General features: G+C 55.3%; 1 protein-coding gene across 1 annotated transcript; it reads right to left on the reverse strand.

Moving 5' to 3' along the window:
* Positions 1-629: 629 nt before the first annotated feature.
* On the reverse strand, positions 630-26,539 carry MRC2 (mannose receptor C-type 2). The gene is made up of 30 exons (XM_066205120.1): positions 26,387-26,539; positions 15,294-15,692; positions 14,845-15,018; positions 14,493-14,657; positions 14,207-14,320; positions 13,392-13,535; positions 12,991-13,179; positions 12,079-12,233; positions 11,698-11,805; positions 9,288-9,403; positions 9,016-9,164; positions 8,682-8,899; positions 8,319-8,461; positions 7,743-7,845; positions 7,514-7,652; positions 7,240-7,275; positions 6,590-6,750; positions 6,211-6,278; positions 5,857-5,957; positions 5,610-5,755; positions 5,061-5,175; positions 4,817-4,980; positions 4,496-4,604; positions 3,798-4,036; positions 3,542-3,710; positions 3,219-3,368; positions 2,823-2,942; positions 2,153-2,332; positions 1,721-1,747; positions 630-859 (listed from the first exon to the last, which is right to left on the reverse strand). The coding sequence occupies exons 1-30, from the start codon at positions 26,499-26,501 to the stop codon at positions 639-641; spliced, it is 4,437 nt and encodes a 1,478-aa protein (XP_066061217.1). The 5' UTR covers positions 26,502-26,539; the 3' UTR covers positions 630-638.
* Between the last annotated feature and the right edge of the window lie 504 nt (positions 26,540-27,043).

Raw genomic sequence — 27,043 nt, forward strand, 5'->3', positions numbered from 1 at the left:
AGGAGGAGATTCTGTTGCTGATTCTGGGGGTCCAATCCTGGGGGTCCACGCTGGGATCACTGCAACAGTATCTCTGCTGCTTTCTGCCAGAGGCAGGGGATGAGGCCGAAGAGAGAGAAGGATCAGCACAGTGGTGGGGCTGGAAGCTGGCAGGGTCCTTGCCACTGCACACAGAGGGGAGGTAGATCAGCTTTGGAGACCTCTTGCCTGGGATGATGTCAGACACCAGCTCAGTTCCTGGGTGGAAGAGCCTGTTTGCAGGGCCTGAATACCTGTGCTTGCCTTCTCCCAAGGCAAAGGTGTCTTGGAGCCTGTTCATGCTGCTGGAAAGCTCTCAAACTTGTGCAGCAACTTCCCTCAAAACTTTTCACCCCTGAAACTGCCTCCACAGCTGCTGCAGGCAAAACCCCAGCAGCTGCGGACAAGCCCAGAGCTGACGGCAGTGACTTGGGGCAGGAGGGACCCTGGCTCCCTCCTCTTGCCCACCTGGTTGGACCCTAACCCTGACCCCCGCCCCTCTCCCTGCCCTGCCACACCAGTCCCACCGCCACCCCTGCCCCATGCACCATGGGGATAGCGTGTGATGCTCTCCATCCTCCCCCCTCCCCAGGTCCCCACCCCCAGCATCCCCTCTGCTGTTAGTCTTGCTGCTCATTCATCTCCATGTCCGACACCAGGATGTTCTTCTCGGCAGATTCACTGGGGTTGGAGGTGGTGCGACTATAACGAGCGCTCTCAAAGGCGCTGCGCTCTGCACTCTGTCGACGCTTGTACAGGAAGAGGACGACCCCCAGCACGGCGCACAGCGCCAGCATCGACAGCACAACCACTGCTATGGCTGTCGTGTTCTCCGGTAGAGCTGCAGGGAGGAAAGGCTGCTGAGAGGCAGACAGATGGCTCCTGTTCCTTCCTCAGCCTGCAGGAGAGGCTGGGGCTGGTGGGGCTCCAGCCAAACCCATGTTTCTGGGCAGGGTCATTTAATCACAGAATGTCCTGAGTTGGAAGGAACCCACAAAGGCCATGAAGTCCAACTCCTGAACCTGCACAGGACACCCCAAGAATCCCACCCTGTGACTAAGAGTGCTGACCAAACACTTCTGGAGCTCTGGCAGTCTTGAGGCTGACCACTGCCCTGGGGAGCCTGTTTCCCTCATGGTGGGTCAGAGGAGGACAGGACTGGAATGCGATCAGCTCAGCTGGTTGAGCATGATGCTAATAACACCAAAGCTGTGGATTTGATTCCCATATAGATCATTCACTTAAAGAGCTGGACTCAATGATCCTTATGGGTCCCTTCCAACTCAGCATATTCTGTGACTCTGCAAATCTGCTTTGCTGCTTTGGGGACATCTTGCCCCTGGCAAACCTCCTGGAGCTGGGCAGATTCCCTACGTCTTTCCTGGTGCATATGAAGACTTAGCAGCTGCCTGGGATGGATCTTTGGGATCCTAACAGAACACATGTTGGTCATTCCCCAGACTGACCAGGCAATGTGGGCACAGGATCCAGTGTGGCAAGCAGCTGTGCAGACACACACCTTCGTGGAAGAAAGGTTCCTGCTGCTCAGAAGTCCTAAGCCAAGGCCAAAGTCACTTGGGAATAGCATTCCCCACCCACAAATCCCAATCCTTTGGTTATTTACACAAGCTGAGCTGTAGCACTGGCTCCCAGTCCTAGTTTCCAGTCCCAGTATTGTGCCCAGGCTCATGGCGCCACTCACCTGCCCTGGAAAAGCTGCTCTCCTCCACTGCAATGGCAACACAGACAGGTGAGCGCATAGCCATGACACCCTCCCATCTTCCCACCACCAGCACCAATGGACCCACACCCTGCACTGCTCCCAGTCCTGCACCACATAGGCATTGGGTGATAAACAGCTGGGGTGGTCCTCTGGCTCTGCTCCACCACTGTCCCACCAGCCTCATCCTGCCCCAAGGAGCTGACCCAGCCACTGAGACATGCACAGCCCATCACTGAGCCCAATGGAGACCTGCAGACCCTAACACCAACCCATACAAGCCCCTGCACTGAAATTACCCAAAACATGTGTTTGGTGCAGCCAGCATGACATCTCTGCCATGCAGCACCCTGCCCAGGCCCCCAGTTCACACTACATCAGCCCAGAAGCCTTGGGCAGCAGAGGGGGCCCTACCTCGAGGGATCTTGCAAATGACCCCCATGGTTACGTTTGTGCAGGAGCCTAGATGCCACATGCCATTGCTGCTCTGGATCCAGTAGCAGCTGTTCTGGCTAAGCATGCTGGGCCCCGTGTCATGCTGGCCCCAGTTGGAGTAGTTCACGGCAGTGTTGTCATGCCAAACCAAGATGCCACCTGGGAAATGGAAAAATTAGGCTTGAGGAGGCTGAAGAGAATACTCCACTTTTGCCCCAGTTCAGAAAGTACAAGGAGGTGTGACAGGGCTCTGGGCAACCTGGTCCAGTGGAAGACAGCACTGCCCATGGCAGGGGGTGGGACTGCACGGGTTTTAAGGTCTCTTCCAACTCAAACCAATCTGGGATTCTGTGATTCTATGGTGGGGATGTGTGATGGGGAGGACCAGGGGCTACAGTGCACCTTCCTGAATCTGCAGGCTCCAGTGCCTTGGAGAAGGCTTTGGGTTTCCTATCCCACCAAGCCAGAGGAGGACAGACACAGTATGTTGAGCACAGTATGTCGAGATACTGGTGCACCTGGTCACCCTACGGCATGAGCCCTCCTTAGTGGTGCCACCACCAAAGGCTTCCTCTGCTCACTGCAGACTTGGTGGGAATTCATGGAGGTGTCTGGGGGAGTATCTCAAACCTCATTCATTCCTTTGTACCTTTGGGGTTGAAGGTCATGCCCAGCCAGGCCCCCTTGGAAAGGCCCTCGTATGCCTGGAGATGCTCCCACACAAAGATGTTCTCCATCTCATCCTGGATGGACAACACTGTGCCGCCAACTGCAGAGGGAAGACTGTCATGGAGGAGCCCAGAACTGAGAGGACTGAGTTAGGGAGCAGCAGTGTCCAAGAGGACAAAGTTGAGGACCCACCCGTGAACCGCACGGTGACTGGGGAACCCTAACACGGAACAGCAAGGAGACAATGGCTGACCAAGGCTGGACACACGCACAGGGACAAGGGAGTTCTGCTGCACCCACAAACATCCTGGGGATCCCATTCTCAACCATTTCCAAGGATGCATCACCCTACTTTACCACCCCAACCCTCTCATACCTTTCTGGCACCTCCTCATGGCGTCCTTCTGCCCAAGGGTGATCTCCATGTGGAAGGTGTAGCAGTGGTCCCGGAAGGGGATCCAGGATGAGTCCTCCAGCGATTTGGGACAGCTGCCACTGGAGCTCCACTTGTGTGTGCGGGGGTGACCTGGGGAGCACATGATACATTTAAAGTGTGGTGGGGCACAGGATGTTGGGGTCCCACAGCACACTGGGGCACCCAGACCCACGAGGACATGCTCCATAAAGTCCCTGGGGGGATGCCATTTCCAATCCTTGGTCACACCCCACTCAGACTACCCCAGGCCCCCTGGCCAGCACCTCTTTGGAGCTGGCAGATGCCCCCCTGCAGCTTGGTGTCACAGCCAGCTGTGCGCCAGCTCCCGTCCGTGTCCATGTAGGAGCACCCAGTGATCTGCTGGGGCTCCCCGTCCTGCCAGTTAGTGTAGATGAGGTTCTCCTCCGTCAGCCATGAGTAGCTCCGGCCTCCCTGGAAGAGCACAGGGAGGAGATGCCTGAGGGGCTGCTGTGACCCCTCTGGGGACCAGTGTCCCAAGTGCCTGCCCCCTTCCCTCACCTCATTGTTGGCCAACCCAATCCAGAGCGGAGCCCGCAGGCTACTGACAGCCTGCGTGAGGAAGGCCTGGCTGTAGGGGTTGGGGATGGTGGCAAGGGTGGCATTGAGGGTCTCGCAGAGCAGCAGCGCCTCATGCCACCTGAGGGGTTTCTGCAGGATGCGGTAAGTGCTGTTGTGGTAAAAGAGGGTGCCGGTAGGAGAAGGGGGGAATGGTGCCTGCGCAGGGCTCAGGGACGGGTCTGGAGGAGCAAAGACACATGGTCAGAGGGCACAGAGGACACTCCTGTATCCCAGGTGGGTCACCTCCTTGTCCATCCCTACCCAGGCCAGGCTGTCCCTGGCGATATTGTGCTGGTTGCACCTGGTGACATCCTGGTGCAGCTGGGGAGGGCAGAGGGACATCCCTGGGGATCACAAGCCAGTGACACCCTAGCACCAACCCCATCTGGGAGCTCTCCACCAGGATGCATGTCCCTGTGGGACACACTAAGCCAGGCTGGTGTGCACAGGTTTGGGGCTGTCCCACAAAAGGCTGGGACCAGGGACCCACCTGCCCAAGTTAAGTCTGTCTCCCCAACTCTCCCCAGGCTAAACCCATTGCTCCAAGCTCCCCAGTCCCACCACAGCAAGGGGCACCAGGATGGCAGTGGCAGATCTCCAGCCAAGAGAGCTGGGGCTGTCCCTCATACCTCTCCTACCTATGCTTTGCTGGCAGACATAGCCATGCTTCTCCTCCAGGCAGCTCCGGTCATCCCAGCGTCCCGTGAAGAGTGGGGGTGGGCCATGCCACACCACAACACAGTTGGTCTGCACAGCCAAGCCACAAGGTCAGCACTGCTCTTAGCACTGTTGTGCTACACCACAGAGATCCCCATGACAGAAACCCCCACCCTGCAGGGCTGCATCCTGCGCTGCCCTTGGAGAGCCACCCCAACCCACTAAATCCTTCCTTTTCCAAGGCTGGGCCTGGCACTGAGACCTTCCTGGGGGATGGGGGTGCTATGGGGAATCTCCCTCACCGGCTTATCACGGGGGCTGGAAGAGCTGCAGCCTGAGGGCTCTCCAGGTGCCCAGCTCACATGCCGCAGCGGCTCCCCCTCCACCCACTGGAACTCCCCCTGGGCATCGTGCAGGCCAATCCAGAGGTCAAAGGAGATGTTGGGCAGCATGGATGTGATGAAGGCTGCAAGTGACAGGTGAGATGCTGAGGACCACCCCTGGCAGGTAGAACTCTGGTGGAGTGGTGGGGCAGAGTAGACCTACCCTGCTCCAGGGGGCTGGTAATGGTAGCCAGGATGGCGCCCTGGCTCTCGCACACCCGCTTCGCCTCTGGCCACTTCACTAGCTCGCCTTTGTTGTGGCCATTGAAGCTGAAACACTGCACAGGCAGGGGCACAGAATGAGCCAGAAGGTGCAGCTGCCCCCAACCCTGAGCCCTGCACCCTTCCCACCCAGCCACCCTCCGCAGCTCCGTTCTGCCCCAATGGTCCTTCTCCCCTGCACACCCTCATGCCCGCCACTCCCCAATCCCTCTGGCACTCCCACATCTCTCCTGGCAAACCTATGCATACACCTCACCTTCCCCATCTCACAGCACATCTCCCAGCATCCCTGTAAATGCATCCCCCAGCACTCCCCACAAAACATGTGCAAGCATCCCTCTCCATTCTGCCATTTTACAGCCAGCCCCTCTGTGCCTCTGGAGGGCTCATGGAAGACCAGGAAGTAGCCATCACCTCTCCATCCTGCCATCCCCTCTCCCATCCTGCCATGCCCTCTCCCATCCTGCTGTCCCCCTCCCTCCAGCAGTACCTTGCTGAGGAAGGGCAGCCAGCCTTGGGGACAGCCCCCACTCATGGCAGCAGGTATCGGGGAGAGGGAAGGCTTCACAGCTGTCCCGTTGCTCCGCTTGCAGATGTAAGGCAGCGCCATCATGCACTTCTGGTCCCCCCAGTCCTCTGTGGGGAAGGATAGGCTGGGCATGACGCCCCTCTGCACCAGTACCGCTGCCCCAGCCCCTCAGAAACCCATGCAGAGCCCTGCCCTGCCCTGCCCTCACCTCGGCTGGCTGTCATGTACACACACTTCCTGTCCTTGCTGATGGCCCGAGGCTTGCCCGGCGCCCAATAGACAAAGTTGAGGAGGGACCCATCAGACCACCTGGAACAGCATCAGGAGGAACATGAGGCTGAGCAGTGACTTGGTGAATGGGACCACTTGAATGCCCTAACTGGGAGCATGTCCCACCACTGCCCTCTTGGGTGAGGAACCTCCAGCCCAGCAGCCCAGGATGAGACCCCTGAGATGCAGTTGCTGAGTCAGCACTCTGAGAGGTGGGGACAATAGTGTAAGGACATGCAGGGACATAGTGGTGTGGGGACGTCCAAGGATACAGTGGCCGTCTGTGACTTACTTGAACCTCCCGTCGTTCTCGTAGGTGTGCAGCCCAATCCACCAGTGCTGCTCCTGGCCCCTGGAGAACTGCATGCCCAGACAGAACATATCAGTGCCCTTCAGGGACTGGGGGATCTTTGGGGGCAACTGAGGCTGCCATGGGTATCAGAGACCCTTCCCCAGCTTACAAAAGCAAGGCAAAAAATATCACTTTGCTGAACCCCCAAACTACCCCCAGGTATCAGGACCAGCCACCACACAAGTCCATCGTGACCCCAGCAAAGCCCAGCACCCCCAGATATTGTCCCTCCAGAAAAGGGTGAAAGAAGACAAGGAAGAGCAGCCCACAAGGCAGCAGAGCCCACTGGTGCTCCAGGAAGTTCCTGTCCCCCTGGTACCTTCTTCAAGTTCTGGCCCAGGAAGTGCAGCTCAGCCTCACTGTGCACGGACGTCAGCTCGGCCTGGAACCAGCTGCAGATGCGCTGTGCCTGCAGCCATGTTGAGTGGTGTTCAAAGAACTTGTACTCGGCCTCCTGGTACTTCACCCACTCTCTGCTGCCTGCAGGCAGGGACCAGTGTCACCCTGAGGCTGACACCCCTGCCATGGCCACCCTGACCCTTGGTCCCTGCTTGTTGGGCTGCTTTGCTTTTGTCCCTCTCCTGCAGTGGAGCTGCAGCAGGATGCCTGGGCTCCCCTCCCCGCCAAAACCCTGCCCAGGCCCCATCCTCCTCCGAATAACACTGCAGCAGACACCCATTGAAGACATCAGGTGGTCTATGCATGAAGTGAAGTTGAGTCAGGAGAGGTTGAGGTTGGATATCAGGAAAACATTCTTCCCCCAGAGTGTGGTCAGGCACTTAACAGGCTCCCCAGGGCAGTAACTATGGCTCGAAGGCTGCTAGAGCTCAAGGGGCATTTGGACAACACTCTCAAGAACAGGGTGGGATTGTTGGGGTGCCGGACCAGGAGCTGGACTCAATGGTCCTTGTGGGTCCCATCCAACACAGAATAGTCTGTGACTGTGTCAAAAGGCTGTGGCCAAGACACCTTGGGTCGTGATCTCCGGCTCCTTCACATCGGCACCTGGAGAAGGGGCAAGGAGAAGCTGTCAGTGAGATGCAGGCTGGGATGCTTCTCCACAGACCATCCATGGGCTACAACAGCAGGATGCCCCTCCTAAATTCCCCCAGAAGTGAGAGCACCTTTCCTAGTCCCTGAATTAGGAAACACCTTCCCTCCTCCAGAGGATTCTACCACCCTACAGCCCATACTCCTCCAGGTCAGTCACAGCTGATGAGTTTGGGGACCCCTTTGCCAGTACCTTTGGGTAGTTTGCAGATCCAGTCCAGCTGGGCTTCACACTGCATTGGCATCCACTGCAGGGAGGCCAGATCCAGCACTGCGCAGCTCCGGATATCATCATCATCATAGTTACTGCGGTCAAAGTTGTGGTAGAAGAACTGGGGGGGTTGAGAGAGATGGGCAGTGTTGGGCATCACCACCAGCACCAGATTTGTCCCTCTCACAACTCAAATGCCTCCTGGACTCACCCCCAGCCCGTCGCTCCACCTCCAGCTCTGGTCACCAGTGGGATCCCGCCGATTCAGGCCAATCCAGAACCAGTGCTGCTCATGAAGCTCTGGTTCTGACTCCCTATGGGGAGCCAGGGGGACAGATGAGTACACAACTCCCTTCAAACCAGAGGGGTTCATATTTATATCCAAATATATATTTATAATCAGAACATTTTCTGTTTGTTTTCAAAGCCTGCCATCCCCACATACCTGAAGGTAGGAACTGGGATAACAGGCATGCTGTTATCCAGAGCTGCTTTAAATCCAAGCTCCATCCCCAAATTACACTGAACTTCCTGCGCATCTCCCACATCAAACACACCAACTGATGCACCTTCTGTACACCAGTTTATGCTCAGAGAGATCCATCCATCCATCCATCCATCCATCCATGCATGCATCCATGCATGCATGCATGCATCCATCCATCCATCCATCCATCCATCCATCCATCCATCCATTCACATGTGCCAGAGCAAGTGCCAGGAGGGCTATGAGCTTGTGTCAAGCGCACTTCGACAGTGGGACACACTAAGGCTGCTAGCCTCTCACCCAAAAATCTTGTTGAGGGTATTAGCGACAAAATGCTCCTCCTCATAGCTTCCTAGGCTGAGCAACTGGGCCCCCAGCTCCCGGCAGAATTCCTGCGCAGCGATCCATGTCTTCTTCTCTTGCAGCTTTTCAAAGCTGAATACCTGGGAAAAGAAGAACCCACAGCATGGGGGGCTCAGCAGCAGAACAGGAGCAGAGCACTGTTCCCACCAGCAGCCAGCCACATCCCAGCGCACAGTTCTGCCATCCAGCCCCAGCCAGGGTTGTGAGATGTCTCTTGCAAGCACCAAAATGTGCCCCTTCACTCCCCTGCACTGGGAAGGCACATGCATCCCCACACCGACCTATCCAACCCCCCTTCACCTTGTAGCAGTGACGGAGTTTGGGGTCGGAGCTCCATCCTGGGGGACAGGTGGCAGTGAGGCTGGGCGTGGGGAAAGGACCGGGCAGTTCAGGATTGATGGGGGTGCCCATGTTCTGCCGACAGATGTACTTGGCCTTGAAGGTGCTGCAGTTCTTCACCTCCCATAAACCCATGGAGCTGCCGGTGGCCAGAGCCACGCAGCCACCCTTCTTGTAACCTGGAGCACTCACAAGAGCAGGGGAGATGGCAGCCTTAGGGTTGGACTGTGCTGGGGGACAGTGCCAGCCCCGCCCTGCATGAAGGGGAAGTCCCCATCCCACCCTCATCCCTTACCGGGCTGGTTGCGGTTCCAGTGAGTGTACATAACCTCATCACCGCTCAGCCAGTGGAACGCGCCTGTCTCATTGATGTCCTGCAGAGCTGTCCAAAAAAACTCCCCATCCCAGCCATAGATGAGGCTGCTCACGTATGCCTGCTCGAACCTGCAGGGACAGGGACAGTGGGCGATATAGCGAGCCAAGACCTTGAGCTGCCCACGATGCTCCAGCCCCCACCTTGCAGGGCTCTTTTTGGGGCAAACCCACCACCACTGGCATGGCTCTGACCTGTTGGTGATGGTAACCAGTGTGGAGCCATAGTCGGAGCACGTCTTGCGGGCATCACTGTAGGGAACACGGTCCTCGCCCAGCCAGAAGCAGGATGGGCTGTGCCACTTCCAGCCCTGGGGATGGGTGACAGGGAACATCCACCACTGCCCACATGGACCTCCCCAGAAGGATGGGAGCAATCCCAGGGCATGAGAGCAACATCCCACTACTGCCTCTGCCTTCTCCTGGGAAGTTTCCTGCCCCCAGCTGCCCCAGCTTGACCCTGCTCAGCTTTGAGTTCTAACAAGCCCCTGGCCCCAGAAGACATGGTTAGAGGCAAAACAAACACCCAGGCAGCTTCAAAGCTGGGCTAACATCTCTCCCTGCCAGCATCCAGCCCCAGCCAAGGCGCAGGCAGAGGAACACAATCCTCCTCTTTACGCTGCAGGGGTGAGTCCAAAGCGAGTACCACTGCAGCCAGCTTTAATCCCCGCCTTGTTGATGTTGGAGTCTCTCCGGGCTGGAGACACAACATCACCTGTTTTCTGCCAGAGCAGGGAGCAGGGTGGCCCTGGGGCTGGCAGCGGTGGTGGCAGAGTGGGGAGGGACATGGGGGCTCATCTGCAAGAGGGGACACACACCCTTCACAAGGGTGAAGTGGCTCAGTCAAGGAGCCAAGTGGCCCCAGGCTCAGTGACCCCCTGGAAGGGGAAGCATCACTAGGGTTCTACTCCTGGGTCCGCCGGGCATTGGATGGACAGTGGGGGCACATGCTATATGCAGTATCAACAGCACAGTGAGAAGGGAAACAGGAGAGCCACTTTGGGAAATGAAAACAACCCCAAATCCCAGTTTTTGCCCCAAATTCTTGCTCCTACAGCCTTTCTCCGAAGCTGGCCAATCCAGGTACAGACCCATAAGCTGGGTCCCTCTGGAACAGCATGGATGCAACTGAACAGCCAAGAAAGGGGCCTGTCCTGGGACAGTGCAATGTCCCCAACCAGTAGCAGCCTCAGCACCTCTAATACCTTGGGGGTGCACTCCCACACACTAAGCACTACAGCGAGTCCCTGCGATCCAAAAGGGGGCCAGGACATGATCCCAACCCCAACTGTAGCCTCCAGCTTCCAATCCCAGTGTGCCCTCACATCCCTCTTCTGATCTGTGTTTCCCATTGCCCAAACCTCTATCTGTCATTGCTTCCTTTAAGGCTGCTCCTGAAATAAAGGGGATTCTTAAAGAGGGGGAAAAGCAGCAATGCCACCATGAAAAACCAGCAGGGTGGCTGGAGTGGATAGGACCAAACCCTTGAGCAAGATGTGCCTCCTCTCCACCAGCTGCTTCCTCTGGGTGGCAAAGGTCCTCATTGAGAATAAGTAAAGGAAGGATGGTTCTTGCTTCATCTGTCCCTTGCATTGGTTCATTGCTTCATTTGTCCCTCACAGTTTGCTTCCCAGTGCATCTCTGCTGGGCACCCAGGACCAGGATAAGACTGTGGCTGGAGAGCCAGGAGGGAGTTAAATCTGCATAGGGAGTCCTCAGGATTGCTTTGGGGACACACAGATGCGTGGTAGCAGAGCTTTGCCACTGAGTGTCTCATCCCCAGCACCTGTGGAGACTGGGGCTCTTCCAGCTGTGTCTGGCAGCCCTCAAATCTGGCTCTGCATGGCAGCTCTCCTGGATGCTGTGTTCCCCCGAGTTCTGGCAGAGCCAAGCAGCGTCTGAATATGGGGCAAAGACATGGGGGGAGCCCAGCAGCACCTCTGGGAGCTGGCCTGGAGCGGCTCCTTGCTAGTCAGGGTGCAAGCAAACAGGCCAGCTCTGAAAGGCTGGGAGAAGTTCAAGAGCCACAGTGCTGCCAGGCTCAGTGCTTGGAGGCTTTGCAGAGAACCACAAAAGTCACTTTCCAGCAAGCGTGGGAACAGGGCGGCTTCAGCCCCATGTGACAGCTGGGGAAACTGAGGCAGGGCACAGGCTGAGTGAAAATCCGCTGGTTTGGTGTCCCCAAAATGCCCATGGCCTGCCTGCAGGAGGCAGCCTGTCATCATGTTAAGGCATAGGGCCAGCAGCCACCTCCATCCTGCTAGGCTTCCACGTGTTCCTGTGTTTTGCCACAAAGAGAGGCAAGGGGGGAAAAATAAACATCCCTGCTGGCAGCCAAGGCTGCCTGATGGGGTGGGTCTTGGACAATGTGCACAGACGCATGTGCTTTGTATCCCAATTTCTTCCCATGGACTTCACCATAGCAGTGAGGGGCTCAGCAGCTCCAGAGTGCTCCAGCTCAGCAGCTCTCAGAAACAGACCAGCTGCTCTGGGTGCTGCTCAGAGGGCTCCCCAAAATAGTCTTAGGGATAGGTCCCCTGAAGCCTTGGGCACTGTGAAGAGCCATGGAGCAGCCAGAGCCACTGCTGCCCCAGGTGGCCCTCACCTTTCGGCACCCATGGTCATCCTCCTCCTTCTCCTGGCTCACCCGACCAGGCTTTTTGCAGATGGATGGCAGCGTCTGGTTGCAGGGGCTGTCGTTCCACCTCCCTTCCTGCAGGGTGGGAAGAGGAGTGGCAATGAGCCCATCTGACAGCCTGGGGAATACCCCAGCCCCTTTGCCCCTACCTTGGGTCCAAAGACTTTCCTTCCCCACACCAAATCCCCAAGGATGATGAGATGGATTCCTCCCATCCCAATGGCTCAGATGAGCTAGGCTGAACCCAGTTGGAGGCACTCCCTAAGAAATGTCTTCCTCAGCAATGAGGATGCTGCGGTGCTCCTTACAGAGGTGCAGGATAACCCCCCATCCCCTCCAGGTTCTCACCGGTCCCCAGATGGTCACACAGTCCTCCAGACTGTTACGGAAGTTGTTGGGCTCGAAGGGGTGCCAGTACGTGAACCTCACAGGCGTCCCATCTGACCACTCAAAGTTCATCTGCAGCTTGAGGTCATTTAGGCCAATCCAGAGCTCCTCCACATCTGCCAGGACAAGAAGGGAGGGACTGAAATTCCCTCCTTGTGGCTGACCCTATGCAGAATCCCCTGGTGACCTCAGCCCTCGTGATGGGACTGGTCTCTGCACAGCACCCGCCAAAACCCACTCAGGGCTCAGCTCTGACCCCCTTGTGCCAGTGGGCAGGACAGAGCAGGACAGGGCAGGGCAGCTCCTGCCCGCAAGGATGGACCCCCGGAGTGGGAAATACAAGGACATAGACCCCCAGAGCGGGAACACAGGGACATCTGGCTGCAGCTTTCAGAGAAGGGCTTGAAGTATGGGAGTAGAAGGCCAGGTCTGTAGGCTCAGGTCCAGTGAACTACCGGTTTTCAACCACTCCTTCCCTGCAAATCGCAGTCTGCTACCAGCCTGGAGACAGCAGTGTTTCCTTTCCTTCCTCCACTTTCCTATACCTCCTTGCTGGCCTCCTCCAGAAAGTCCAGCAGAAATTTTTTTCCCACCTTTTCCTACACTAACCAGCCAGGACTAGCACCATTCCCAGCTGCAGCTGTGTAGCTTTGACTCAGCACTGCAGGCTCCGGGAACAGCTTTTACATTTGCTGGATGGAGGATGCATCCAGATTATGAGCTCCTCCAAGGAACACAGCACCTCCCACCCTGGGGCCTCCACCCCCTGCACAACCACAAAGTGAACTCTACAGCCTCTCCCTCATCCAGGGACTTTTCCATGGAGTCTATAAGACAAGAAAGGGGCTGCTGGCACAGCAAGCTCCTCCTTACCCTGCTTGATATCCTTGGTGACAAATTCCAGCTCAGAGAGGGTGTGGATGCTGACCAGATCACCCCCGCTCCGCAGGCAGGTCTTCTTCGCCTCCTGCCAGCTCTTCTTCTCTCCTACCAGCCGGTAGCAGTTGGACTGGAAGGGCTGCCAGCTGGGCTCACAGTCCACCTTAACCTCGGACCACAAGTCTGGCAGGATACAATGGCACAAAGCACTTCCTGGAAATGTTCCTTGGGGATGACTTTTCCTAAATCAAGCCCTGCTCTGCACACCTAGGACAGCAAGCTGAGGACACCATGGGCACCTATATGGACAGCACCCCCTGACCATGCTGGGTTGGGAGCACACCCAGATGGGTTACAGAGCTGCCCATTCCCAGTGCTGGTCATCCCCTGCTCACCCATCAGGAAGGGGTCAGCTGTGGCGTTGGGCTTCTTCTTGCAGATGTAGGGGAGGGCGATACCACAGTCACGGTTCTGCCATCCCCCAGATGACTCGGTGCGAATCACCCCGCAGTTCTCCTCACTGGGGTTGTCCGGCTGGTCTGGAGAGTGGGGTAAGGAGGGGACAGGCTACTGAGGAGCCAGGACACAGCCACCAATGCAGCTCTGCCTGCTTCAACACCAGTAAAACTTCTTTTGTTATTTTGCATGATGAAGACAAGTGACAACATGCTCACGATTATTTACAGTGCCTCAATGCAGAGGAACCCAAAGGGTCACTGTTTTACCTGGAAATGTCGAGAGCAGTCAGGGGGTCAAAGGACAAGACCTGAACTCCTTCCACCTGTCCTCAAACCTCCTTCAAGGGTTTCAGTGTAGTCCCCCCAATGCCTTTGGGTGATGCCACCAGGCATGACCAATGGGCCCTCTTCCCCTTGAGTACCCCAGGGTTAGGGATGAGTGTCTGCTGCTGGAGACTACTCCTATGCCACACTCCAGCACTAAGCAGGGATGCAGCAATATGCCAAACAAGGAATGTCAGCCCAAGTTATCCACAGGGTCAATGAGTGTTTGCAGAAGCCCAATTCCCCCTCAGCACCCTGTGTCCCTGCTCCAGCTCCAAAGATGTCTCAGGCCTCTAGGGCTCTCTGTCCCCATGCAGCAAGGGGATACTCTGCAGCAAGCAGGGCCACCTCCCTTGTCATGGGGCCATCTCTGGTGGTCACAGGGTGATCCTCAGGCCCCATCACCAACATAACCTCCCCTGTCTCACCATTCTCCCAGTTGAGGTACTTGAGGGGTGAGTTGTCTGACCACTGCCAGCCTCCATTGATGTCCAGGTCATTCAGCCCAATCCAGAGCGTGGAGCTGTACCCAGTCAACAGACCTGGCGCCAACACAGCCGGAGGGGCAGAATCAGTTCCCCAAGCCCAGCTCAGTCCCCAGCTTGTCACCCCCCAAACCTGGGGCAGGCAGAGCAAACTGGCAGTGGCAATGCCCACAGTGCCATCAGCTCTGCCCTAGATAAGGAGTGCACAGCCAGGCTGGCAGAATCTCACCATTGATATAAGTCTGCTCATGGATCTCTGTGATGCTCAGCAGGTTGGCCCCTTGCTGCTCACAGCTATTCCAGGCTTCCCGCCACGACAGTGTCGACTGGAAGTTGAACTGGTAGCAGCTGTTTGTGAGGTGGTCCTTGTCCCAAAAGGTCTCACAGTCATTGCCTGTGGAGATGAGCAGGGTGAGCACACAACAGACACACAAAACCTCCAAATAACCCAGTAAACCACAATAACTTGGTGCTCTGGCACTGCAGAATGCTCACAGGGGGAGAGGAGAAGCCTGAAAGTCCCCAAGAGGGATTGGCATGGAGGTTTTGCTTTTTCCCATGGGATGTGCCGCTCTACTTACTCTTTATGGGGCAGAAGCCCCACCGCTCGTCCTTGCCATAGTCCTGGGTGGTGGCACACCAGAGGTGCCCGTCCTCCCGCCCCGTGCTGGTGCACTCGTGAAACCACTGGTTGTCGTACTTGAAGGGGATGGTGCAGGGCTTCCCATGGGAGTTGCCCTGGATGGTGTAAATCTCTGAGGGAAAAGAGGAGCCTTTGCTTGAGGATGTGCCTATCGGGACTGAAGGGAGATTTGGGGTGAGGGGTGCAGGTTGGCCCAGTGTGGGAGGTTATGGGGTGCCCGAAGGCTTCCCACTCCCCATCGCCCTGATTCTGTTTGGTTCTGTAGCTCCAGGAAACTGGGACTGAGCTTCCCAGGCAGGACCCAATTGCTGTAGCACCACAGTCTCAGCTCACATTTTGGGGCTGGTTTGGGTTACAGGATAACACTAATGCCCAAGGAGGTGTTACCAGAGTAGGGTATGGAGCACAAATCCTCCTCGGTGCCATACGTCCTCCACTGTGAGTCATGCACCTGGTCCCCCCTGTCCATGGAGGAATTGCCCAGGCGGGCACCTAGATGCTGCGAGAGCTGCTCCCCGAGCCCACGGCAGCTCCAGCGCATGTTGACCGACTCACGGTCACACTCGTAGGTGGCCAAGAGGTGCAGCCCCACCGTGGCGTTGGCCCCATGCCATGACACCCCCAGGCACTGCATGGCCCCCACACTGAAGAGGCGATTTCGGGAGACCCATTTCCAATGCTGGGCTGGGGCACTGGCGTTGCAGCCCTTGGCCAGTCGCACCAGTGAGTCCTTGGTCTCCAGGCAGCCCTGCACAGCCGTGTTGTAGATGAGAAAGACTTTGGAGTCTGGGGAGAGAACAAACAGAAAGGGTGCTGGGGATTCAGTAAGTGCCATGAACAGCTCTGAGCCCTGACAGAACATCCTGGCTCTGTACAAAGCAAGTTTTGGCATGCATCCCTGGGTACAGCACCTGGGATGCCGGGGACCACCGCTTCCCTTCAGCACTGATTCAGGATTTGTGCCAGTGCCCATCCCTGGTGGTGGGCTCTGGGCAGAATGACACAGGTGGGTGTCTGTATCCAGTGTGGCACCACCAAGGGTGGCTGTTGGGTTGATACAGCCAGAGCAAAGTGCTTGCCCACTCTAACTGCATCGTTAGAGCTGTTCAAGACAGACCTCCCATGGGCAGCACTTGGCTGCAGCATTCCCAGGGATTGCAATGATGCCAGTGCTGGAGAAGCCAATGGCTTCAGCACCAGCCATCTGCTCTGGGCAGAGAAAAACAGAGCAGGGAAAAAGCACATGCGTCACTGCTGTGCATGTTTGGGAACCTGCTAGAAACTGTGGAGCAAACAGGAACTGGTGGGGAAGATCTCCCATCCTGTGAAGGAAAATGCCTTCACAGCCCCAGCAAATACAAAATGTCATACCAGGACCCTCTGGAATCCCAGCCGAGGCATTGGGAGGCAGAAGCCAAGTGAGGGGAATTGCTGCCAGCAGACAGAGGTGCAGCCGATAAGAGAAGACAGGCTAAGATCAACCCCAACTCCACACATGTCCCACAGTCCTGCCTGCTGCCATGGGCCAACCATGCATCCACAAGGAAATTCCCTGCACCCCAACATCACTGGGGGTCACCCCACCAGGTGACTTTATCCCAAAACCTGTATAAACCAGTAAATCCCAGACGTTATGCTGGGACACGCTGCTACAGCTGATGTGTTGCGTTTGAAAGACTATTTCTTCAAATGAATGTTTTTAAGCTAAAAAGCCACCTCAGGGCTTCTCACTGCCTCTTCTTGCCCCAACATCCCAGCAAGAATCTTCCGAAAGCACCACATCAACACCACCACTTTTGTTGTTCCTTTTTTGTTATAAAACATCCTATTTTTTTCCACCACATTCACCAGAAGTCCAAGTGAACTCACGGGCCCCACTATATTTTGCTTTGGTTGCTTTGGATTTTTGCCATTGTATACATTTTTTGGGCTGAAAAGGTTTTCATTTCTTATTTCCCCACAACCTCATCCTGTCCCACCTCTGTTGTTACAGGCAGCTCTGGCACATTCAAGCAACAAACATCTTGGCTCACAGAACTTCTCTGCCCTGTGTATGAAACAGAAGTGGAGGAAGACAGACATTCCCACTTCTTTTGTGAGTTCCAGCATCAACCCAGCTCTGGGACAGAAATTATGTCAGAAGTCCCTTCCCCAGCCCAGAGGACATTTATTTGATGATGTCAAATAAACAAAAGTGTAGCTTGTTTGCAGGGCTTTATTTAAATTAAGGGAAACATTTAATTTCACTGAAAATATTTTAAAAATCATGGCAAGTGAGAAAAATAAGCAAAAATATAGATAAAGGCTGATTCTGGCTGGCTGAAGCTCAGGTTCCTTAGGCTGGTGCTGGTGTTTCTCCAGCTGGATCTGGCCTGATCCTGACCTGGACAGTGGGAGACCAGCTCAACCCCCAGCAAACACCTTCTCCCCATGCCAGCACCACCCATGCCACACCCAGCCCATTGCTCTCCCCTTCCCACCTACAGTGAGGACAGTGCAGCCCCTCCAGCACCAGGGACATGGGGGTCTTTAAGCAGGTTTGGGTGATGTAGCATCAGTACTGTGATTCACTGAAGCAGGAAGAGGCCTCCCTGGGGCACAGCCTGATGCCACAGTGGCTCCCCTGAAAGGAGCCAAAGACCAGTGTTTTGCTCCTTAGAAGAGAAAAAACTGCTCTACCATGAGCATCACCACAGGGAGCATCAGCAACAGGGCACCCCTCACTGTTACCTGTGAGCCTGGTCTTGCAAGAAAAAAATAATATGGGGTTGGAAAAGCCCTGGAGCAGGAATTGGTGTCAGGGTGCTCAGTGTCACATCAGGGATGGCAGCACCATGCAAGGGTCACACTCACCAGTGGCCCTGCAGTGGCACCGTGTTCAAGGAAGCCATCCAGACTGGAGGGGGCAGGCCTGGGGCCAGAGAAGCACAAAATACCATTTTATTCTAAAAACAGAAGAGCTGGAGGTAGGAAATTATAGGCTATGGGATTTGGGCAGCCCCTGCATGCTGCAAGCAGCTCAGCCCCTTGGTTCAAAGAAGGCAGGAGAGGCCACGCAGTGTGTGTCCCCAGTGTCTGCTGGGCCTGGAGGAACGGAAAAGCTCCAGCACCAGCTCAGCCCTGGCACCCCCACAGCTCTTCCAGCAAAACTGCTGTGCAAAGCCACTTGCTGTGCACTGCTGGCGAGGAGCTGGGGGAATAACCCACAGGAGTTCAACACAAGGCAGCAAAGCTGTGCTTCACCAAAAATACACCTCCCTTTCCCTTATTTCTATGGAATTTGGGGTTGACTGGGTCCATGGCGTCCATGACATTAGCAGTGGTGCTTGGATAGGTTCCTGGGCACTGAGAGGAGCATCCAGCATTCCTGACCCCAGGATGGATATGTAGTTGGGTGGGAGGAGGCAAGTTTGGATCAATGAATTCCTTTTCCCAAGGCGGTATTCTGCAGAGCAAACCCAATCCTTGCAGGAGGCGACTCCAGAGGAGTATCCCAAAGGGACTGGGAATGTCCTCGTCCCTTCCAGGGCCCGCTCTCCTGCACTGCCCTCAGTAGCCATGGCACAGCTATGGCTGACTCCTTTCAGAGATGTTCCTCAGGTTTTGGTATCCACCTGTGGACCTGAAATTACACAGGCAGAGCTTTCCAATCACCCCCCAGTTATGGAAACCCACTGATGGCAACACCTGCAGATCCTTCCCAAAGAGGAGCTGTCCTCTGGCACAGGACAAAGAGCTCTGGAAAACCCAATCCTGCTGGATGCTCTGCCTGGAATCACCAAAATTAAATCAGGGCTGAGATTTACATACTTTGTCTCTCCCTCCTGCATCTTCCCCCTTTTGAGCAGGGCCAGCTCAGAGTAGCTCTGACCCATCACATCCTGGTCCTCCTCCTCTGCGGATGACTTGTGAAAGCAAAGCAAAATCACACACACACTTCCATCAAGGATAGTGTCTTGTCCCAGTTGTGCAGCCACTGCGATGCTGCCTTCAGCCTACTGGTGGGATCACAGAAGCAGCTGGTGCTACAAGGCAGTGTGATGGCAGGGACAGGGGGGAGCTGGGACTGAAAGCAGGACACTGGCTCTGCCAGCAGAAACACTCTCCCGTGTGAGAAATACTTGGATGCTCATACCCGAGCACCACAGGAGAAACTGGCCTTGGTACTGGTGGCTGAACACTGCAGGGATGGAGAAGCTGCCATCTTTTGAGGCAGACCTCAAGGGAGCTTTTACACCCTGTGCTGGCTCCAGATTCTTTTTTCTTAATCAAAAAAAGCAAGTTCTTGGCCAGCAGGAAGCCTGGACTGAAGGAACTCAGCTCAACCCTTCCCACAACAGCTTTACCGCCCTCAAGCAAATATGGAAAGCTTCACAACCAGCAATTTTGGGGACTGTGGGCAGCACTGGATGAGAGAGGCCACAGGGACAGTAGACAGAGAAAGCCCTGCAGCATGACGTGGATGGGCATCCTTGGTACCACCCAGCCCCAAACACATTCCAGCTCAGCCACCCACATCCCTGTGCCATTGCATTTGTCATCCTTCCATCACCAGCAACAAATGCAGGGAGCAAACTCAAAAAAGGACTGAAGCTAGACCCCAAATCCCAGTTATTGTGGACTGCACCAGCTCCAGGGCTCTGGCTGCAATTACAACTGAAAGCAAATGCTGTCCCAAACATGTCAGTGCAGTGAGGCTCTGTTACCACATGCCTGTCAGCTCCTGCCACCTCTTTGGCTCCTCTGTGAGGCTGATCATGGCATCGTGTGATGTCAGAGCCCCTGGCAAACCTCTGGAACTCAGCCCTGCCCTGCAGCTGCCCTACCAAAGGTGCTCCCTGCCCTTGTTCTCATTCAAGGTTCCCCTTTATGTGGGCTGTCTCAAAAAACACAGCTCCAGGTCACTTGCACAGGAGGCTGAGCACACCCAGAACCACAGGGGTGATCCCTCTCAGAGGTTCCTGTGCTGCAGACACACCATGGATATGGTTTGCTCCAAACCACCCGGTAAAGGCAGCAAAGCCTTGAAGCCCTACCAGGTGCCCCAGCCATGCCAGCAAACAGGCCTCCATTGGTGCTCCGAGACTCATGAGCTGCCTCAGGGGCTGCAGCCCCCTGTGCTAACACCTTCATCTGGATTTGTGAGCCCAGGAAAAAGTTTTACCTGTAATGTCTGGCAGCAAGAAATCCACCCTTCACTCGCACGGAGCAGAAAGGAATCCCTGTTTCAGCCTGAACCTCCTCATGTAATGTATCTCATCTGCCAGCAAACAGGGCACACATCTCCAAGCCACCTACTCCAAACCACCACCTTTTCAGCCCATTTTTGCAGCCCAAAGGTGAGCAGAGGCTCTGAAACCCACATGACACTGATGGGTGAGAAACTGCGGGAAGCAGGAACTCATTCACGATAAGCATGGTGGGGAAGCACCAAGTATGAGAAAAAGATCAGCAACAGAGAAGAAAAATTCTCCTGGAACAAAAAATAAATAAATAAATAGAAAAAGATGACACAAAAATACAGACATGCTGGGAGAGCTGAGGATGTTCAGCCAGGAGAAGTCTCCAGGGAGACCTCAGAGTCTCTTCCAGTGCCTAAAGGGGTTCCAAGAGAGGTGGACAGGACTTTGGACAAGGGCCTGGAGTGACAGAACAGTGGCTTTAAGCTGGAGGATGGCAAGGTTACACAGCATATTGGGAAAAAAATTTGTCCCTGTGAGGGTGGAGCGGCCCTGACACAGGGTGTCCAGAGAATCTGTGGCTGTCTCATCCCTGGGACTGTCTAAGGCCAGGCTGGACGGGGCTTGGAGCAGCCTGGTCTAGTGGAAGGTGTCCCTGCTCATGGCAGGGTGTGAAAGGAGATGGTCTTTAAGGACCCTTTCAATGCAAGCCATTTTGGGACTCCACAGAGAACCAAAAATAGTTGCTCATGGAACACAGGAGTTTCACCTGACAAAGCCTCAGCTGGGCTCAGCTTGCACAGCCCTGAGGAGGAGAAGGAACTGCTGGAATGGGGGACCAGCCTGATGATTCACCTTCCAGTGACATTTAGGAGAGCAGGACTCCAGGACTGCTCCCCCAACCATGCCCAGACAGCTCTGCTGAGGGATACAGCAGGGTCACAGAAAAGCCCCAACTCCTTCTTGAATTTCATATTACAGGACAAATTACTCCGCTGGAGGAAAATCTTCTTCCTGGAGAGAAGCTCCCAGCAAAGCCCAGCTCCAGCAGTCAGTCCAGGCACAGCTAATGCCAACCTTACGTTTTGATGTGGAGAAGAGCAAAAAAGCATAGCCATTGCCATGAAGAGCACCAATTTTTGGCCCGACGAAGGAGCCTGTGCATCCTTGTGCAGGCTGGGAATGGGAAATGGTGATAAAATCATCAGCTGTGTCCATGGGAGCTCCCAACAGCCTCCCAGCTGCCAGCAATCACACGACACAAGAGCATTCCCAGCCTGCGGGAAGGACGTCATGGTTCTACCTCGCCCAGATGTTCTTGGCATCGGTAAATCCATGCAACTCCTTAGAGAGGAACTTCAGACTAAAAACAGACCTCACGGAGTAAAGGACCTCTTGCTACAAAGAAGAAAGTGAAGTTTCGGACAGTCTGGTTGGGGGTATGGAGCAGTAGGATGTGCACTTGGAGCTGAGAAACTCCTCTTGGCTGGCCCAACAGTCAGAGAAAAGCTGTTGTTTTAATGGTGGGAGCTGTAAGAGATGAGCTCCTTACTTGGCTGCGACGATGATGGCTACCTACTACCCCACTCACCCCTGCTGTCCTGTAAAGGTTTTGGAAGGGTACCACATACTTTGTTTCAGCCTCTCTGCAGACATTAAGAAGTCCATTCTCCCAGCATCCTGCCTGGGACACAGACAAATGAATGCATTTCAGAAGGGATACTTGTCCCTGGGCAGCCCAAGGAACTCACCACAGCAGTGGCCACAAGGGTGACAAGAGCCCCAGAATCTGCCCTCTGGTACTCAGAAAAGGATAGAAGAATGGAAATTTTCCCCAGTTGCTCCCTAGACTTGACACAGGCTCCAGCCCTGCAGCAGCTGCATTCATCCAGAGGTTCTGACTCCCAAGGAATGCAGGCAGATGAAGGCAACACCATCCACTGAATGGGCTCCAGCCAGGATGGAAAAGTGCAATGGACACATCAAGAGCGCAGTGGGAGGGGTAAAGGCTCCCTCCCAGGACACAGTGCAGCAGTACCCCAGACCCCCTGGCCAGCAAACCGGCCAGTGGTGTGATGTGATGTGCAGGACAGCCCTGACATGTCCTCGTACACAAGGTGCTTCCAGCACAGTTGGCTTAAGACTTATCAAATGTTTCAAAACTACTAAAGAAACTCCCCCCAAATTGATGCAAGATCCATAGATTTCTCCTCCCTCGTTTCTCCAGTACCACTCCTTATGTTTTTTTCCATGAGCAGTGGTATCACTGTCATTGGACAGGGACCCCCCTATTCACCAAACCCAAGAACATTCACACTACCATGAGCAGCCTCCAGTGTCCCACATATAGATATATTTAATTAGAATGATATTGACCATGAAACTTCCCACCGGATGCCCTTCCCCTGCCTCATGCCCACCACTCCCAGACCAGGCATTACTGGGGTGATGGGGCCACTACTACAGAGCCCCAAGCTGCTGTGTCTGGATTCAGGTGGAGGAATGGGAAAAGCTCCATCTGTCCATTCCACCTCTGCACCATCCTGTAAACAAGGCAGTTTCACATAGAAAATCCCATGTGCATCCCTATTGCAACAGCACGAGGTGCAGTGCAGGACTGAGCAGTGGGATGGAGATATTGTGCCCTCTGAAACAGCCAAACCTTTGCTCCCAGACTAAAGAGTGCTCCCAGGAACTTGCAAGTCAATTCAATAATCATTTTCTAATCCTTAAGAAATTACAGATGGGTTCTTTAAGAACAGGAGCATCTGCGTGGGTCTCTTTTGGGCTCCAAGCAATCTAAGGAATGAGAAAAATGTCGATGCTCTGCGAGCTGTGCACAGTTCAGATTAATTAAAATCCTGCTTCTCACTGCACATGAAGAACCAAATTTTACAAATTGCCTCAACAACCCTTCAGGAAATGTGGGAACTGACAGTGGTCAGAAAATAGATTTTAAGGCTTCAGGCAGTAGCTTGAGGCTGTGTCCCACTCTGGCCTGGGAAATCATGAGGAACCAAAATAATCCTTGTAGATATCCCTTTTCCTGACACCTGGTGTTTTTCCTAACTTGTTTACTTGTGAGAAATGGTCAAGAGGTGTTGCTCCAAACGACCAATAATATTCATTGTACTGAAACACTGTATAAAAGGATGTGCCTCTCAATAAACTTTCACTGTAATGCCTTCCGAAGAAACCAGAGTTTATGTATCGTTATTTGAGCCGCCCCGAACTGTAACGATAAGGAAATGCTGGCTCAGGATGGGCTGGAGTGGGTGGGAGGGCAGCCACCACTCCCATTCCCACCCAAGATCCAACTGCATTCATGGAGCTGAGCAGGGCATGATGATCCAATGGATAACACTGGGACCTCTGGCAGAGCTGGACCAAAGCCTTCTCTTCCCTGCTCCAAGTACCCACCAAGGCAACGGGACCAGAGCCTCTTGTGATGGATTTACCATCTGGAAAAAATGATTTAGTACAGAGGGATGATAACATCCTCGGCACACATTTGCTTTGATTTGGGGGCAAAATATTTCCTTGGAAAATACTTAAGGAAGTAATACTTAAGGAGACTGCCTCTGCCTGCAGGGAAAGGTGCAAAATCTCGCCAGAGAGAAAATGAAGCCAGAGAGAAAAATCTGCAACGTGGCTTTAACCATCACAAAGACCTGAAAATGCCTTTGCACATGCTCGCAAGGAGCACCTCCCCATGGGAAACCTCCTGGGGTCCCCACATCAACTGGGTGGCTTTAGGGGAAGGGGACAGTTTTGCGTGGAAGGTTAAATTAAATCTCTTCCCACTCTTGTCATTCTTGCATAAGCACCATCCCCAGCCCTGCTGCCACGTCCCAGCAGCTGCCATGGCTGCAGACAGTGGGGAGGTGAGGTCTCCACAGTTCCTTGTGCCCTGCCACGCTCCAGCAGCAGAGCACCTCTGACCCCTTTTCCTGCTCCTAAACAGTCTGAGGAAGATCAAGATATAATTTCTTGGGGCTGCATTTGCCATGCAACAAGGTATTTACATTAGGAAGGGGAAAATGGCAGGGGGAAATTCATGCAAAGGCTGCTCTGTTTGCTGTACAGGCTGTAAATTCTTTCCAGATCCCTTTTGTGTTCTCTCTTGTCCCACAGCCAACATGGCAGCACCTACACTGACCACTGGATAGGTGGGAAGTTGATCCAACACGAAGTCCTGGCATTGAGACAAGGACCTTTTCCTGCCTGCAGCCTTGGCAGGATGGCAGCTGCTGCCTCAGTTTCCCTGGGAAGGCATGTAGGTACCCACATGATGCAGCACAGATGGGTTAGCTGGAGGAGATATCCCAGCAAGGAGTCCCAAACCTCCTGCCAAGAGCTCTTGCTCCACCTTTCTGGCTGTCCTGGAGGTGAGGGTTTGGCACAAACCTCACAAGTAAGCAAGAGTTCCCCAGGGGAATCAACACCTGTCTTCTGGGCTGGCCCCCACTGAAAGTGTCCTTGGTAACAAGGAACTCTCAGGACTACTCTACCCTGATCCCAAACTCTTAGTGAGGATCCTCTCTGAGCTGCAAACCAGCCTGGTGCTGGAAGATCCTGGATGTCGCTATACTCTGCCCTCTGCATTCACAGGGTCTCAGCCAGGACTGATGCAGGGCAGCAGCCGCTGAAAGTCAGGATGGGGAGGAGAAAGAGCCGAGGGTGCTCAGCACCAGGAAGGCACGAGTGACACAGCCCTGCAGGCTGGCGGCCGCTGAAAGCTGCCTTGTTCCTCGCCCAGGCCCGGCATGGGGTCGGCTGCCACCGCGCTCCCGCCCCACAGCCGGGACAGAGGTGCCTCTGTTCTCAGAATCGCCAGACCTGGATCCCACTGACATTTTTTGGGATGAAACAGCCAGAATTGGCCTGTAAAGGTAGCAAAACCTTGCTGAAATGAAATAACCCCCTTAAAACCCACAGAAGGAGGAATTCACAGCCCTCAAGTAAATTATGGGGAGGTCTAACAGGAATTCAGCTGTGGAAAGTCCAGCTGAGATGTCTACAAACAACAGCAAACTCTGACCGCTCTTCCAAATGCCCCAGGGTACAGGGGTCTCCTTTCCCATTGCTTCCTACTTTCTCCATCTCCCAGCCAAGCAGTTTCTCCTCTGATCCCCCAAAACTGATCCCTTGATTGGCATGGGATTGCTGCCCACTGTCCATGACCCCATGTCTGCCCCTGGAGTGAGGCGGCTCAGCCCCAGAACTGTGAGACTGGGGGGTGAGAGGAAAGCGAGGGGGCAAGGGGAGGTGGGGGCAGGGGACGAGTGTGTTGCTGTGCTGCCACTTCCAAATCTGCTTTGGATTTGCTAAATGTGCTCTGATAAAATAGGCCAAGGGTTTACAGTTGTTATTTTCACTCAAAAGTAGCCAATTTTGCGTTCTTTTTAAAATTTAAATTTTTATCGATAGGGCCAAAATAATTCAAGGAAGCCCCCACAGCAGTTCCTTAGTTCTAGGCTAGACTATCCAGGAATAAAAAAAGGTCTCAAACGGCAATTTCAGGGGCCGTGCAGAGGAGCCTCCAGTGTCTGGCTCATAGTGCCTTCAGAAGGTTAAAAAAAGAAAAAATACAACCCGTTGACTTTATTGTGAGGATATACCAAGAAAAAAAAGAAATTTGCAAATACCCAGTCGGGCCCCGATACCGGGGGGCACTTTTTCATAGGGGTAACACGTCGGGAGAAGGGAGGGGGTCAGGATGGGAGAGGGCCGCAAGCTCCAACAAACCCCTTCGGCCCCTTCCCGACCTCCCGCCCCGCGAACTGCCCTCCCCGGAGAGACAAAGGGCCGGAGCGGGGCTGCGGAGCGCAGCGGGTCGGCGGCCGCCCCCCGGCCCTGGCCCCCCTCGCGGCCGCGGAAGCGTTTCCGCTGGCATCGGCCGGCGCTGCGTGGCCGCTCTGCGCGGGGAGTTAAACTCGAGAGCGATAAAAGGGAGCGCAAATGCGGCCGATCGGGAAGAAAACACGGCGCGACAAAACTGGAGAAAAGAAAACGTGGCGGAAGGCACCACGACCGGAGAGGGATGGAGTAAAACAAACCGTAGTAAAAGCAAGCAATACATTCCGCGAGGAAATAAGCCACAGCGATGCGATCCGCGTTATAGCGAGGCGGCCCCCTCCGCCCTGCGCGCCGCCGGGGTCCCGCCACCCCCTCCCCAGGGGAGCCCGGCCGGGGGGGAGTCCCCCAGCCCTGGTCTGTCTACTCGACGTGGTTTAGCCCCCACTTTTCCTCCCGATAAGAAAACTCAGGAAAGTGGAGGGAGGGAGAGCGCGGTCCCACCTGGGTGCGCAGCGCCGAGCACCAGCTGGAGCCCCAGGAGGCAGCAGAGGGTGCGGCGGAGCGGGGAGCACAGAGGGGGGCAGACGGGCCGCGGTCCCGCTGAGCCGCGCCCCATCCCGGGAGCTGCCCGCTCCGCTCGGCTCCGCTCGTCTCCTCTCCACTCCGGCCCCTCCTGCCGCTCCTGCCGGGCCGGGGCCGCGGATGAGGAGGGGGGTGGGGAGAGGGAGGAGAAGGAGGAGGGACGCGAGCGGGACAGGGAGGGAAAGAAGGGGGGAGAAAAAGATGTTACAAAATGAAGTAAGAAAAAACCCAAAGCGTGCGCGCCGTGCTCAGACACTGCGTCAGCAAACCGACGCCCGCCCCAGCGGCGGCAAGAGAGCGGGGCGCGGCCCGAGCCCGGGGGGGCTCCGCCCGCTGCGGCGTATCGCTGGGGCGGAGGGTCCGGGGGTGAAGCCGGGGAGCGGCAGAAGCGAAGCGCAGCCTGGCCGGGGCATCCCTGCCGATGGCTGGCTCTGCCAGCAGAGTAGCCACGCAGCCCTCTCCGCACCCCGGGTGGTCGCGATGCCCCCCCGGTACGGGGCGGAGGGTGTGGGGGAGATGCCCGCGGTGCCGCCAGTCCCGCGTCGGGTCCCGCTGCGGGTGCTCAGGGTGCGACCC

This window comes from Chamaea fasciata, unplaced genomic scaffold (assembly GCF_029207755.1).
Source record: "Chamaea fasciata isolate MVZ Bird 193981 ecotype frontalis unplaced genomic scaffold, bChaFas1.0.hap1 SCAF_27, whole genome shotgun sequence".
NCBI classification, from domain to species: Eukaryota; Metazoa; Chordata; class Aves; order Passeriformes; family Sylviidae; genus Chamaea; species Chamaea fasciata.

What these genes read in the sequence shown, in the direction of transcription:
- MRC2 (XM_066205120.1), bottom strand. Translation starts at nt 26,501, where the DNA reads ATGGGGCGCGGCTCAGCGGGACCGCGGCCCGTCTGCCCCCCTCTGTGC. An exon ending in AGCTGACCCCTTCCTGATGG is followed by an intron (nt 13,180 to 13,391) that starts GTGAGCAGGGGA and finishes GTATCCTGCCAG; the next exon opens with ACTTGTGGTCCGAGGTTAAG. An exon ending in CATGAGGAGGTGCCAGAAAG is followed by an intron (nt 2,943 to 3,218) that starts GTATGAGAGGGT and finishes TTCCCTCTGCAG; the next exon opens with TTGGCGGCACAGTGTTGTCC.